This window comes from Bacillus rossius (assembly GCF_032445375.1).
Source record: "Bacillus rossius redtenbacheri isolate Brsri chromosome 4 unlocalized genomic scaffold, Brsri_v3 Brsri_v3_scf4_1, whole genome shotgun sequence".
Classification (NCBI taxonomy): domain Eukaryota; kingdom Metazoa; phylum Arthropoda; class Insecta; order Phasmatodea; family Bacillidae; genus Bacillus; species Bacillus rossius.
In genome coordinates, this window is record NW_026962010.1 from 5,147,984 (window position 1) to 5,164,239 (window position 16,256).

Sequence of the window (16,256 nt, forward strand, 5' to 3'; positions counted from 1 at the left end):
ATGTATGGCTAAAGTTATGTGCAATCGACCATTACAGGCATGCTTCCTAAATGAATATGACCACTGTCCCAACATTGAGGAATTCAAAGAAGCTTTAACCAGGTTTTTAGAGGAAGAAATGATTGACGAACATCACTTACAAACAATGGATTACTGTTGACCGATGCGATTTCGAAGTATTTACCAAACCATTCGATGAGTTTGTTCAAGAATTTTACAATCAATTGAGTAACCTTAAAAAACATGATTTTGTTGCTAGACAACAATAAAGGTTTTTCTCTGAAAATAAATCTTTGTTGGAAGAAAGTGAAGCTGTAGCAACACTGGATTTTGCCAAAAATTATTTGTTTGATCTAAAAGATGAGACTCAAGGGTTTCATTGGAACAATACTTTGGCTACTGTGCACCCTTTTGTAGTACATTTCAAGGAAAGCAATTAAGAAACAGGAAAACAAGAGCTAGTTCACCAGAGTTTTGTATTTATATCAGACTGCCTAACACACAATACTGTCATTGTTCATGCTTTCCAGAAAAAGTTAATCCTATTTCTAATAAATTATTTGCAAAACTGAACTATTTTTCAGATTGTTAAGCTGCACAGTACAAAAATCATAATAATTTTCTGAACCTCTGCTATCACAAAGAAAACCTTGATGGACTTAAGGCTGAGTGGCACTTATATGTTACATCACATGGGAAAGGAGTTTGTGATGGAGTTACGGCTATTGTAAAAAGGCTTGCTGCCAAAGCCAGCCTCCAAAATCCATTAGAAAACCAAATTTTAACACCTTTTTAGCTTTTTCAGTGGGGTGTGAAAATTTTTCCATCCATTACATTTTTTTACATAACCAATGAAGAAAGAGTATATAGGTAAATGAAGAAAAGATTCTAAAACCAGGGTTTGAAAAAGCTGTGGCAGTCCCTAGGTCCTAGAAAATCCATGCCTTCATCCCTCTAAAATGTCTGATGATTCAGAAACACACAGGGAACAGATCAGCTCTGGTGATGAAGACATTCCATTTGAAGAAATTGTGGGTTTTGTAGCTTCTGCTTACGATAAGGAGTGGTGATTGGTGCATGTTGACTCAAAAGATGATGTTTCCTTTCTTCACCCAAAAGGACCACCGCCATCACTCACATATCCTAGGAGAGCAGATACCTTAGCACTGCCAATAAACTATATTTTGTGCAAATTACATCCACCCACAGCAACAGGTAGAACCTACAAGTTCCAGCAGATGAGATGGCCGAAGCAGCACAAGTTTTGGCAAAGAAGAGAACTCACCTTTTACTAATTTGAAGTGCTAGAAGAAGAAAAAACTGTTCCTTGAGTGTAAAGTAAGTTGAATTTTTGTTTAAATGAAATTTAAATAAAATTTAGTGTTGTTTAATAGATTAAATCATTGTATTTAGGCTAACAAGGAACAAACTTAACAGAATTTCCATATGCATAATATTTACACAAAAAATAATAATTTCAATATGATACCATTGGAATCCCATCATTAAACTTTGTACACAACTTACTAAAGAGGTTTGGTATAAAGTTTTTTTCTTTTTCCATCAAAATTAAAAAATATGATTTTTGTTTTTTATAAAAAACATTTTGAGTTTTTTTTAAATAAAGTGATGTGATACATTCGAGTTGTATGCCAAATTAAAGCCCTTGTCATTCTAAAGATAATGGTACAAATTTGAGCTCTCTAGGACAAACAGTTTTAGAATTACATGGTTTTAAATATATCAAAACGTTCCTACAAACTTAAGTTTTATAATTATTCAAAAATTTATAACTCAAAAACTAAAAGTGATAAAAAATTCAAACTATATTTTATCTGCTAAGCCAATACTCTATCATATAAAAAAATCATAAAGATCTGAACACATCATGTTTTGATCATTGGTTGATTTAGTGTGGGACCCAGGGCACAAAAGAGAAAATTTTATACAATAATAAAACCTAGATTTAAGATTTTTTTGGACATAAGCCATTGCTGGTTACAGTGAACGGCATAAGAAACCTCAATAACAGACAAAAAAAGATGAATATGCAAAAATGAATACGCAAACACACAGAAAACAAGCCAAAATCAGCTGATGTCAAAAAATAAGAAAACAGAGACAGCACAACGAACACAGTGAGCTAACAAGAAAGAAGCAACAATTCGTTATTGAGGTTTATTATGACATACAGTGTTTTGATTACTGCAGTGAAGCGCAATTACAATTTAAGCCACAAACTTATTTTTCCCTCCTGTCGCGACTTTCTTCCCATAGCATGATTTCCCTTTCCTCATCAATTATATTCATTTTAGGGTTTTTCAGCCGTTGTAAATTATTGCAACCACAAACTTTCGGTAATCTATGCAATGTCTTTTTCACACAAAAAAAAAACACACTTTCAAACCACATGCAAGATGTCTGTTGTCAATTAAGCAACAGCAGGTTAGCCAACATTGGAGCTTCAAGGAACTTGTGCTATGCAGCATTGCCTTGCAGCATTGTCAAGTTTTGAATAAGCCACACACAGTGCTTTTTCAACACACATTTTAAGAAAAAATTTCGTGGATTATTGTGTAAATAAAGTAATGTGCAGACACAATTATGAAAAATTGAAAATTATACAGCTAACTCACATTTTTATAATGAATGACCATTACAGAAATAATTACAGTGCAGAATCAAGCTTATCTCAAAATTTCCCTGACCCGTCAAAAAAATCCCTGATTTTTTCAGGTTTTCCCTGACTTGTTTTAAATTCTCTGACTTTTCCCAGTTTTCCTGGTCTGTGGTCACCCTGTTAGACTTTGCCTACCTCAACCCACCTCATACACTTACAAGCTGGCCAGAAAACAACACATCATGTGGATATTTGTGCAAATACCCACTCTCTTTTAACATAGTATCTGCTACTTGGCTTCCAGTAAAACCTTTAAACATACATAAATATATATACAAAGTTATAATTTTACCCATTTATTATAGTAACTACTGATCAAAATTCACAACTACTGTGTGATTAATGAGTCCTTAACAAACATTTTTTTTGAAAAGTACGTAATAATAATACAGTACAACCCTGTTATAACATTCTCCAAGGGACCAACATAAAAAAATGTTATAAGCAGGAAAATGTTATAAGCAGGAAATCATCTTCACTTTGTAAAAATTACACGTGGATTGATTAAATTAAAAAGTATAGGTAAAACAACACAAAATACAGGAGTATTACACTAAGTACAGCAATAGAGTGGAAAATTGGTTAATTTTATTTATAGATAATACCTAATAATATGCTAAAGAAAAAAAAATGTTTTGTACAATACAGTTCAGAGTCGAAACAGAAATATTCAACTCTTTTGCAATCACAACACACATTTTGTTGGGGTTCCTGTCCACTTGGTTAATAAACTGAATTTTTTCAGCTACAGAATATATTTTCGCTTATATTTATCGGCCATCATAACCGTACAAAAACCTGAATAAAATTTCAATACGGCGTATTTTAATTAAATACGACCGTGACTACAATAAGTAAAAAAATAATAATAATTACGGTAAAGGTTAACCACAAACAAAAGCCGTGAATATATCCATAGAACAGTTAACCATCTCAAGGTGTTAAACCTTTGAAACAAAAACCAGCACCATAGAGTATAGTAGCACTGTTTCCGACCATGTATCAGTGCACAAAATGTGCATCATAAGTATAAAGGAACAAGTCATAGGCTAACAAGCGCGAACAGGACGCCATATTGATAGTCGATCCGGTGCAAGTTGTGGAGTGCGTGTGTACTGTAGGGCCGCGACGTCTTGGCGTGTCGTTTTGCGGGGAAGCGGGGAAGAGTAAATGAGAGGGGAAGCAGCTGCGCGCGCACATCAGCCGCTATGCGGTTCATAGCAAAAACATCAGGCGCCACGCTCTCAGTCTGAAGTGAACAATGGAGCCCGACGCAGGACGTTCAAGATACAATAAAGTAATACATAGTGGGGAGAGGGAAATTAGAAGTAGTGTAATCCAGTGTTGTGATGAAGAAGCTGCCAACATATGTCCGCTAGTACCTCTAACAAATGCAACCGAAAGAGCTGCGCGATACACAGGTATAAGCCAAAGATCAGTTTCGCGCATCCGAAAACACAACAGAGAGACGCCAAATAAAAAACAAACAACAACATTATAAGTTTTTCAACGCATTCCCCGTAATTTCACCCGCGGTTTGTTTGTTTTGCATTTGGCAATTTTCCAAACTTTCTGCACCGCTTGTTAGAATATTTTTTATCTACAAGTGTAGCCGATATTGCTACACATTATATTGCATTATATTACATAATATTATATTACATTATATACTTTATATATTGCATTATATATTTTATGATATATATGATTTTATGATATATATTAATGTATATTATATTAATACATTATTTATTTACAATTTATATGTTTATATTTACATATATATATCACTCCTTTATTTGACCGTTAAACAGCCTCTCATGTTTAATTATTCATTTCAAGCCAAAAAAAAACCTGGGAAACGTTTGTTGTCAGTTGATGACTTTGATAGAAGAGTGATCAGAGACACTAGCCACGAATTTTATGCAGTAAAAAAACGACAAGGAAACTACTGCCAGTTTTGAAAGAAAAAATTCGGATGGAGTTAGGGAAAGACATCGCTGCGTAAAATACTCAAAGAAATGGGTTTTGTGTGGAGAAGAAGCCAAAATAAGCGAATGCTTCTTCTCGAAAGATCTGACGTTGTTGCTTGGCGATAACGGTAGCTGACTCAGATGAAACAGTGCAGGGAGACTAGGAAGAATATATTTGACATGGATGAATCCTGGGTTGACACTAATTTAACCTTTCAGAAATGTTGGCAAAAGAAAGGTGACGTTGAAGGTGTAGGTAATGGCAACAGGAAATGCAGCGCACAGGCTGATAGTTTTAAGCGTTGGTTCTAGGCAGGGTTTCCTTCCTGGAGCCTCTCTTGTTTATAAAGCAAGCACAACAACAGGAGACTATAAAATACGCGAGGATGGTTTGTTATAAATATGGTTTTCGGACCCCTCGAAATTACTAAAATGGTTCTTTCAGAGTGCTGTTATGGAAAAAATACCAACCCGTGTTAAGGTTCTTGAAGTGCGTGAAAGTGTCATGTCGATCGTCTTCACATTTCAGCCAAACCAAATGGAAAAGTAAGCATCAGCGAGGGAGTTACATGCAAGTCTTAATTAATTGTGTTTCCTACAGCAACCCACAATTACAAATTTAGTTCTTAACTTTAAAGAATTGTATAGCTATGTTTAACTATGTTTAACTAAGCTGCCCAGTCGAGCAAATGGTGCACTACCTTTAAATAATAAATTACTGTAAAGCATTATCGCATCTCTGTATCATTAAGATCTGCGCTGTGTTGCACCGTACGTGAGATTGTTCTCGACCAATGTTTTCGGAACGGCATGGAGACTTCCAGGCCGTTGCTATCAGCGGAGCAGACAAGGCGGTACGTGTCGATTACAAGGTCACTGAGCTCTAGGGAGTCGACCCGCCAAGACGTCGCGGCCCTACTATACCACGTCTATGGTGAACTACTCAAATGTAAACATCTGATGTTTGTATATGCGTGCTGTATTTTCTAGCTATGGTTTCGCTCTAAATTATGACTTTGAAGGAAGGGATACCGCAAATTGTGGCAGTTATCAAAGTAAATTTGAACGTTAAAGGCGGGAATGTAGAAGTTTTAATATTGTTATAGGCGGGAAATTAAAGCATTGTGATAAATGGAGAAATGACGGGACCATGAAATTATGGTGTTATAGGCGGGAAAATGTTAAAAACGGGAATGTTATAACCGGGTTGTACTGTATATTGAGGGCTGTATGTCTTAAATAATTTTTTAAGCTAGTATATCTGAAAATATAAAAACTAATTAAGTCATTAATTGTCATAAATAACAATTCATAAGTCAAAGACATGGCTTTAAACAATGGAGATAGGGGGATTCATTTTTGAATTTGATGTGAAATGCTACTTTTACTGAAGGTTGATAAAATAGTATAAGATGCTCTAGTTTAATATTTCATAAAATTTAAGATGCTCTCGAATGTAGGGCGACCATTAATGTAATATAATCTCATCTATTTTAGAAACCTGGAACAAAAAGTGGACCTTGAATAAAAGTTCACCACAAAATTTAAATCAGCTTTGTAATACTATAATTCTAGTATAAAACAATATTTTATTTAGTTCGTTTTATTCTTATTTCATCATTTTTAGATTTTTATCTAAAAAATATTTAATAATAAATGAAAATGTTAATTATTTACAATTTTATGTAAATTATTTTCTATGTCTGTGATGAGTTTTGCGAGAATTTATTTTTATTCCAAAATAACATTTTTTTAAGTTCAGAAAAATGTTTCTATTAAGAAGTGGACCTTAAAAAAAGAATTTTTGTTTTCATTCCCGTCACAAAAATTCTCTCATTATCATAATATCAGTATTTGCACAACTCAATGGAGAAGTAAATATGTTCCATTTAAATAGAAATATTAAATATAAAAATGTAACTTGATACAGTATAAAGTATGCAAAGCCCAGAACAGAAACTTCACATTAATTATGTACAAATACTTATTAGTTCACAATATTATTTCATCAGTAGCACTGCCACGTTTGGTACTTGCATCATATTTGCAGGAGTACAAAAAAAGTCAAAAAAATAATTACTGATTCAGCTAGATCAAAAACCTGAAAAAGATGCACAGGATCACATTAGATTACTCTCTCATGTTAAGCAGAAATTCAGTAGTACAAATCTTTTCCCCCCTCCAATCAGTTCTTGATCCTGAAAATGTTACAGCATTTACTTGCAAAATCCCTGCTACAACTTGACTAATTTTTCATCCAGAGAAACACATGGTGCACAGACTTAAGTTGGGTAAATTTTTTTTTATATGTTCCACATATGGAATTGTCTACAAAGTCCTTACAACATGATTTTGGTGAATTTTGGGGATAATTTTTTTAATTCCTTTAGTACAAATTTCAACAGTTTTCAGATTCCATTTAATTTTGATGCTATGCCAATCAAAAATTACAGGAACCTATGAAATACGTAAAAAGGTTTTCTGCTAGTAAAGTAAGTTCACAATGATTTGTAATTTTTATGTCATTTGGTTAAATTTAGTCATTGTAAGACTACTCAGAATGTTGTATACATAGTAACAAAAACCTAATGCATCCTTTTCTGCACTCTAGCACATTTTCATCCCTCTTTCAAATTTACATATTAAAAAGTACATTTTTCTGCCCTACTTTATTTTATCACTGATTTGCCAAGAATATCTTTGCCAATGTCAACACAATCTACCACTGTTTCCTAATGCACACAAACATCACATAAAAGAATGTGTAAAATTACAACATGAATAATAAGCATGTTAAATTAAAAATTTGATAATGTAAAGTCACTAAATTGCAATGTAAGTGTACATAAAAAGTACATGATTTCTTTATGTAAAACTCTGAGGTCACAGTGCAACTTGTTAGAATAAAAAAAAATTGCACAGGGTACAATAGCATTGTAACGTTTGACATTATTCACATAGAAAATGTGATTGGTTAACTAAAAATGACAAACATGCAGTTTATTACTTTTCAGATACCCATCATGCTATGTCAAACGAAACACCACGGAAGAAGTACCTAGTGTTTACAAGCATTCATTGTTTTTTTTTCTACACTGTAAAGTAGATGAAACAACAGCGATCAAAGTTTTAAAATATGATGTAGGCGATTCCACTTGATACAACAAAACTGCTGGCGCGCATCACTTGTGCAACTGCCGACAGAATTCCCTCATTGTCGTACCCTCTCCCTCTTTCAGACCGCAGCGACAGGTCCTCCATCTATTAGCACCTGGGTGTGTAGTCACCATCCCAATATGTGCCTAGCCCAGTGCTGCTGCAAGACTGCTGCGTGAGGGGGAGGGGGGGCCTCGGAACTCAACACCCGGGCTCGTTTCAGCCTCCGCCCCTCCGGAACTGCCCACACTCTGAGACTTGCGGCCTTCAGCTAAGAGAGCCAGCCCGACTTGCGGGCGCCCTATCCTGGAAAGTAACCGTTCTCAACCGTTCATGACACTGTCATTGACAAGAACTACTGCCGACCGCCCGTTCACGGATGTGAACAATCCATCTCTTTGCAGAAGCCCCGCTGCAGCATTATGCAGCCCGCAGGTCAGAACGACTACAAGATTCCAAATACCATCCTCTCTTGCGTCCTTAATTCAGTTGGCAAGTATGCTGTAGGGGCAGCTACTAGAATGTGTCAAGAGACCAATTATTCAGTCATTTGTGTTCGTTGGGCACGATAGACAGCCTTGCAACGGAAATTGTCTCAAATAGTATAATTTACCGACTTGGCCATACCTTCCGCAACTTGACTGCCTTGAGGCAAGGTGGCCGCTGAGACCTGAAGACCTTTCAACCCTTCAGTGTCCTCCCCCCCCCCCCCCCCCCCCGCGCCTTCACAAGAAGCTCCAGAACAGAGGGGCAAGCAAAGGGGAAGGAATATCTCACTACATACCATGAAAGCATTCTCGGATGGAATGTACGCTTCAGTGGCATAAAGTTGGTAAATGTCTCTCCCTAATAAAATGAAACCTCTCAGATGATACTTTTAGTTCTACGGCATTGTTGTGACACCCGTTACAAGTAGACACCCTGGCATAACATGCAAAGGTAAGTGTATTTATTTTAAAAACATACAGTCTAGTTATAATTTACATCACCACGATATTACATGGTTCGTACCCTCTCGTGCAATCACAAATTGAGGACTTCTTAAGGACTCCATTAACTTTATCACTTTCACCACTATCAACTGAAAGAAAACTACTTGTAAAATCACACAATCCCTCAAGAAAATAACAATGTCAAATATTTAATGCAAAAAAAAAATTACTTCCTTGGTTAGTTCAATTCTTACAGATACGCCCCTTTTGTCCATAATTATCTCTGGAGCACATATTTAACCCGAACATAGTGTAGCTATCTGAAATTTTATGCTAAACATTTAATATAATCACATTTACATTTACTTTATATGTTCAAATAAGACAGTAAAACACACGTTTTCAGTTTAAAGATGAGATACAAAAAAAAATATATATATATAATTCAATGCCCGAAATTCACCAATTGTACTGTGCATGTGCAAAGCGTTGTTTTCTGCCAAGTCGGAAACAAAGGAACATTCAAACACCAGCATATTCATTAGCATGCCATCAGTCTTTATTAGTAGTTTTTAAGGATTTTTTAATGATATCTAAGGACTTTTAAGGGCTATTATTCAATTAAAGACATATTAAGGACTTTTTAAAGAATTCTATTAAGGAGGCATATGAACCCTGTACTATATACATACATATACTGTGTGACTTGGTGGAAGCGGAAGCATGTCGTCATAGGAAATATTCTGCTGAAGAAAGTGAAATATATTATTGTTTATTGCCTGAATACACCTATCCCTCACTTAGCACAACTAATTTGTTCCTAAAAATGCTCGTGTTATTCAAAATCACGTATTCCGAAGCATTAGTTTCTATAAATAGCAAGGCTAATTTATTTAATGTGTTCCAAAATTGTGTAGGAAAATATACTTTACGTAATATAAATGTGTAGAATAACACTCAATGATAAATATGTAACACCATTTATCTTTATATGCCTCCCATCGCACTTTGTATGACAAATACGACACGGCGTACGGGAGATACGTGGTTATGTACTTGATTGTCATTCGGCTGGCTGACTTGCCCGTCCGGGCTTGACCTTCAACTCACGTCGCGTACCTTTACAAACCATCTTTTACTGACTGTGAAACCTATATTACTGTACAGATAAATGCATTTTAATTTTTCAAAAATTAAAGTGCTTATTCACATATCACCACCTGGTTCACACCAATCCTGTCAGGCAAACCCGGTATCTAATGAAAAATATATTCCTGCTGGTACAACCAACAGCATCAGACTTATATAAACTTTTGATAGAGTCCTTATTTCGTACGATTGTGCGCACAGTTGACGTGCTTAAAACTCAAGTGCGACCAACATAAGTGTAGCCTTCATGACAATCTGCACGCCGTAATACTTCTAGTTTTGTCCCAAATACTTGAAAACGATGCATTATGCTCTTACTTAGAAGCCATGTCCACTATGATTCCAACAGCAGGTGATTACACACATACAGTTACCGGCAGACGAATGGACAAACGTTGCTTTTGTTTGAGTGAATTCCCTACCACTGGCTAGACTGAGTTCACGGCCCGGTCTGTGGCCAGGCAACAATGGTACGGCACGGCGGCATACGCGCGGACGTAAAAACATTTGATCCTGTACACTCCATTGTTGCAATTTAACTTGCCATAGCTGATGTTTGTACAACAGCCGATAGCGTAGACAGACCTGCGCGCGCATCTCTTCCCCCTTTATAAGGCTAACTGTATGCCATGACACATCTGTTGTTTAAAGAAAATGAAACAGACTTTGTGGCGTAATGCACAACTTTTTTTTTGCCTGCTGAGATTTCGCGCTAACTGAATTTTACAGACGTGCTATTCAAGACTAGGGCAGTAAAATTAACATCGCGCTAAATGAATTCGCACAATCTGAAGCAGTGCTAAGTGAGGGATAGGTGTACTTCAGAAAGCTTATCTTTCTGAACATAAACATGTCAGAGTTGAATAGTTAGCACTAGAACAAAATAAGTAAAAATACCTAAGTCTTTATTCTGGTATAAACTTATACATACAGAGTAAATTTTTCCTGGTAATAACTAATATGTAACTGTACTGAACACCTCATCAAATGACAATGTAGTTTCTGGCACCCAATAAAAAACAATGAAAATTGGAAAATAACATTCCACATTCATATAAAATATGAGGTCACTTGGTGTTGGGCATGGAATTAGCATACCCTTGCTCTAATAATTTTTGACTGTAATTTTATGTGGTAATTATGATAATCTATGTAAAGAAGTCAGGACTTAGAGCTATTATGGACAGAAGAGTAAAAGTCCCCCCCCCCCCCCCCCCAACAAATCCTCATCCCAACATTGTAGAAATATAAGGGAAAGTGTCCATGCCTACAAATTGTCAACCACCTGTTTATAAAGAAAAATGAATATCAGTTTTAACTACCATACTTTAAAATTCTAAAGCATAGAAAAAAGACACCAAGTTTTGAAAAGTGTGTCAGATTCAAATACCAATGCCACTAGCAGGGGAATTTGCAAAATGTGTATACAAGCATGAAAGCAGCTAAAAAAGCTAAAATGCCTCCTATAACAATCCTACACACTTTAAGTGGTTTTTAATAATAAAAACCTCAGGTTCTGTTCATGTAAATAGCTAAATATGATACACAACAGCCCTATACTAATGTACAATAGCTTCTTCTCTTTTAATGCAGATTGTATAACAGTCCCTATAAATACTGAAAACGATGGTGGTCACATAACTCACCTAACTATGATTGTGTCCATATAAAATATTTTTATCCTGGTTGAAGCTCACAATCAAATGTAGAAACTTATTTTTTTCTGGAAAAATATAGTATCTAGAGTAAACTAAACATATTTGTAGATTACTGCCTACACTAATTAAATACAAAATTGTAGGATGTGACTAGTTTGCAATACAAGGCTGTAATCACTTATTAGAATAATTTTTATCACCATTGTAGATGGTGAAATGTTTACAATCTGTGTTAAGGTCTGTCGCCATTTCAAATCATATATAATGGAACTTGCCAGTAAGTGTTAATATGGGTATTAATAAATAACCTGAAAAGTTCTGGGGGAAATGGGCCTATAATGCAAGAATGTATTAAAAATTTTTGCCATAAAATTAGAAAATGCACACTATGATAGAAAAAATAAATGCCCTTCACTCTGGTGTTAAAACATTGAAACAATTTTTGTTGTACAATTAGATTACCCTTAAATGAGAACAGTACATTTAATAATGGTAGTGTAATATGTAACTACCTAAAACAAAATTTCAGTAAGTAAGTTTAGGGCTACAAAAAATTTTTGTAACAACTTAACAGCAGATATTATTTTTGAAGGCCCCACAGTATTTTAAAACTGCCATTCTTCTTATGGTGTATTTAGGTTTTTAAGTATTCAGCATACCAAAAAAATTAGTGGAAAGTTACCCTCTCTCATGTAAGGGGGCAAACTACCAATCAGACAGTTGGTCGCTTGTGGTATTAAACCCAAATATATTCTAATTACAATCATGGATATACAACATTCTATAGTCAAAATATTAAGAAACAAGTATTTTCCAGGAATACTGCATGTTGATTCAACTAATATTTCTTTGTCGAACCATAAAAAATAAACAACTGTCTTTATTTCTACATGTTATGGTTATGGCACATACTTAACCAGGCACTTTCTGGAACTCTAAAAGGAGACTGAAGAATTGTTTTTAAAACATCCACAAAAGATCTCACATTTTATCACCGCATTCTAAGGCCTTTAGGGCATGGTAGTTATCAATCTCCAATTAATTATCAGCTGTATGGCATGAGAGCAGGATGCAAATAATTTCATTTGACAAAAGATATTACCTCACCCAAAACCACCTATAAATTGAAACTGGCCTTATATCTGTATGTCTACATAAATTTTACTTTTAATTCATTTTGACAAAAATGAATTTTTTTTTTTCACTAGATATACAGGTGGTTTGCTAGTTGCAGGGTATAAATTTAATGGGTGGCATGGTACACCAAATTAAGCATGTCCAGAAAAAAATCCTGTTAAGTTAGTTACAGGCACAAACAATAGCGTACAAAGCCGGACGCAGGCGTTTAGAGTCGGCCAAAGCAGTTTGGTGTACATCACCCTTCGTGGTATGAAACCACCAGTTCAGGGAGTCACTGGTTAAGCCGTTAAATGCGCACTGATCTTGCTGCAGTTTTTTTTTGCCTGGCCGTACATCATTAACATACCGGTCACATCCGATGTGCTATCGCTGTTAGTGGAATCGGTAAATCGCAGCACCATACTCACTAACAGTCTACGCCGCGCTAATCGCCCAAAGCCAAATGCCTGAACGTAACACAAACCAAACATCCATTTACAGGTCGCCAGTGCATTAAGGCTAACTCTACAAACATCTACGTTCCACCTACTTCTAGCCGAGGATTAAAAACGCCACTGCACTCCGATCTCCCATCCGCTCGGCCAGCGAGTAATCCCCAGCCTGAAGCCCGCCATGTTCACATTTTGTACCCGTTTGCGGCTGTAACTTAAACTGAGCTTCGTTTCCGAACGTTTGTTTCGTAACGGAAAAAAAATTGATTCTTTTTTTTACGCGTACCCTGCCACCCACTAAATTCGCGAGCAGCTGGCGGTGGGCTCGTGACGGCACGCCACGAGGCTGGGGTCACTGGTGATACCTGGTGCCGGAGCCCTGGGACGCGCCGGTCGCGACGCTCGCGGGCAGCGGCACGGCGGGCGTGGCGGGGTCGCTCTGCGCCTGGGTGCCGTCTCCCTTCAGCACCGACACGCACTTCCACGCCTTCTGGTAGTTGGCTGCAATCGCACGCAACCACCTCTCTCGCCAGCAGCTCACACCAGTCTGCCTGCTACATGACCACGGTCACTTACGAAGCAGACACTCGGACTAATGGATAAGAAAACTTGTAAATTCCGTGCCAGACGCAGATTCAATTTTAAAAAAAATTTCTCTTTTGGCGTGTAGAGGTCGAGGTAGATAAATAATCCAAAATGTTTATAACATTACCCTCTATATAACACTATTTCTGGGAACCAGCGGGAATACAATTGTCATTAGATACCGGGACAGAAATGAACAGATGATTCAACTAACGGAAGGCGTCATCACCCTACATCACTGCACACGTCCCATCGTAACTACTAACACTCGGTGAAAACCACTTAATAAATACCTCGTTTCATAAAAAAAAATGTTTTACACCAATTAATTTCACAGACATACAGTGAAGTCCCACTAATACATAATATTTTTAGTAAGGCAGTACATCAGCTGATTATGTAGGTTCAAGGTAATGGTGACCTAGTTTTGTATTTGTTTTTCATTGGCAATAATATTTTTATAACAGCTTCTGATATTTGGTTATTTTATTCATAAATCCATTTCAATACGCTTTTATTGATGTCCACGTTGCCTGCTGGGTTATTTAGGTAAACCTAAATTTTCAGTATTTTATTTCATTTAAATCTTTATAAATATAATTCTACGTGTGTATTTCATAGTTTGTTTGTGACATTTCTAGAACACTGAGAAGTATTATTTTGGTAAAACCAAATACGAAAGACAGGTGCGCAACACAACTGCACCCAATATTTCAGAAATTTTATAATTAATTATATTATCTGGTGCTTTCTGTATGTATTCTTGTGATGAGAAAAATGGCAGGTATTATAGTTTCTACGCAAGAGGTAAATTTATCAGGTTATTGTGCCAGCCAATTGAAAGGACTTGTGATTTGTACGTTTGCTATTTACAGAAATGCCTAGATACGAGGGTAATGTATTTTACGTGGTATTGTGTCCTTGTACGTCAGAGCTGTGTAGTGATTGGTCGATGAGATCACACGGCTGACTCCTCCCTGCGGTGCTGTAGGAAGTTGCATCAACTTGTCAGTCGTTGTTAGAGTGCTGTGCCGATAGGTAGTGACGTTCGCCGGCTCACAAAAATAAATTCAAGTATAAAGGTGGAAAATGAAACATCTGGGATCGGGGCCATGTCACAATAAGTTTAAATGTTTTGATTAGTTTTGGACTTTCAACTAGAAATTTAGGCCTCCAATGTGCAGCGTGGGCCCAAGGTGGCCAGATGGTCCACCAGGACTTAGTTCCGTTACACAGTACCTGGGTCGCTAAGGACATTCTTTCGTGAAGGCACACAACAGTAAGGAGCAAACTGCAAAACTAAGTTGTTTTTTTTTAGTGCTAGTTCTGTAACTGGAGAAGAATAAATTTCAAATTATATTTCTAACTCTTTTATTTGAAAACAACCATTAACGTTTCGGGTAAATTAATTGTCAGACAAAATTTTACAACATCCGGCAGCCTGCTACATCATTCAACTAAATAATTTTCAAGTGTTTTCTCTATTTGTGCAAGGAATGATCGCCGTCATAGCCTGGCATGATCGTGACTTGTCAAAACTAAGCATGTTGATGATTGGGTCAAGACATCAAAAATAATTTTTAAAATACAAAAAAATTTTCCCCACCCTAAACTTGTTTGCTTTAGCTGGATTTTTGGATTAGCAGTTTTAGGATGAGCAAGTAGTTAATAAAGTAGGATTGCACAAAAAAGATATTGATAGAAATTAGTAAAATTTTCCTGGTATATACTTCTGTTGGTTAGAATACATATGTAGTTACATATCACAAAGTTTATTAATTGAAATGCCAATCTCATGTCAACTTTAATTTTGTTGTTTGCTTACAAGTTTTTAGTAGCTAAGTAAGCAGCCTTTGTAGGCTCAAACTATAAATATTGTCAGGTTCTGGAAATTTCATGATAGCAAAATGTTTGCAAATTTATGCAAAATTTGGTCAAAACCATGCAAAAGACATGTAACAATCCAGACCTCCGACTAGCTCATGATTGGTCTAGATTGCACATACATAAACACTTGAAGAATTTTTCTGGGTGTCAAGAACCATTTCAGTTTCGTAGAATTGTACTTTTCTTTTTTTAAGGTTATGACTGTTTACCTTGAAGATTGCTTTGCATTAATAAAAGAAAACACAAATAAAGTCTGCTGATTTATTTTTCTGTTTACCAAACACTGAACACAGCAGGCATAATAGGATGCAGTAACCTTTATAGTATAAATAGCACAAGAACACCCGGCACAATGTTTACTCACAGTATGTTTGCGACGCACAGTACAAAGAGCCAACAGACCTGCTCGGCGCGGCTACCGATTTACCAAAAACAGCTCTTAACTGGTCCTACGCTGTCGCCTGTGGTCAAAAACTTCTAAAAAAACTGTCAAAATAACATTGATAACAGCGCGGCCTAGACCACAGGCGTAAAATTCTTTTCAACTCGACACAAAAAGTTTATTTGGTGAATCACCATCCAACACACCTATTCTCGCAGTTGTCCAAGTGATGACTCACAGGGTGACCTTTCTTCCTGAGGAAGGATAACGAGCCCTCGTGTGA

The 16,256-nt window shown here is 36.3% G+C and overlaps 1 protein-coding gene across 6 annotated transcripts in view; it reads right to left on the bottom strand.

Moving 5' to 3' along the window:
- The window catches only part of LOC134541689 (nucleoporin SEH1), a 68,719-nt gene that overhangs the window by 37,865 nt on the left and 14,598 nt on the right, over positions 1–16,256 (bottom strand). For 4 of the 6 annotated variants that reach the window (XM_063385308.1, XM_063385309.1, XM_063385306.1 and 1 more), the window contains exon 6: positions 13,485–13,620. In XM_063385308.1, the coding sequence (XP_063241378.1) occupies positions 13,485–13,620 (136 nt within the window). Of the gene's footprint in view, positions 1–4,517; positions 6,755–13,484; positions 13,621–16,256 lie in introns of those variants that run through there. The other 2 variants (XM_063385310.1, XM_063385311.1) reach the window with 2 other exon arrangements.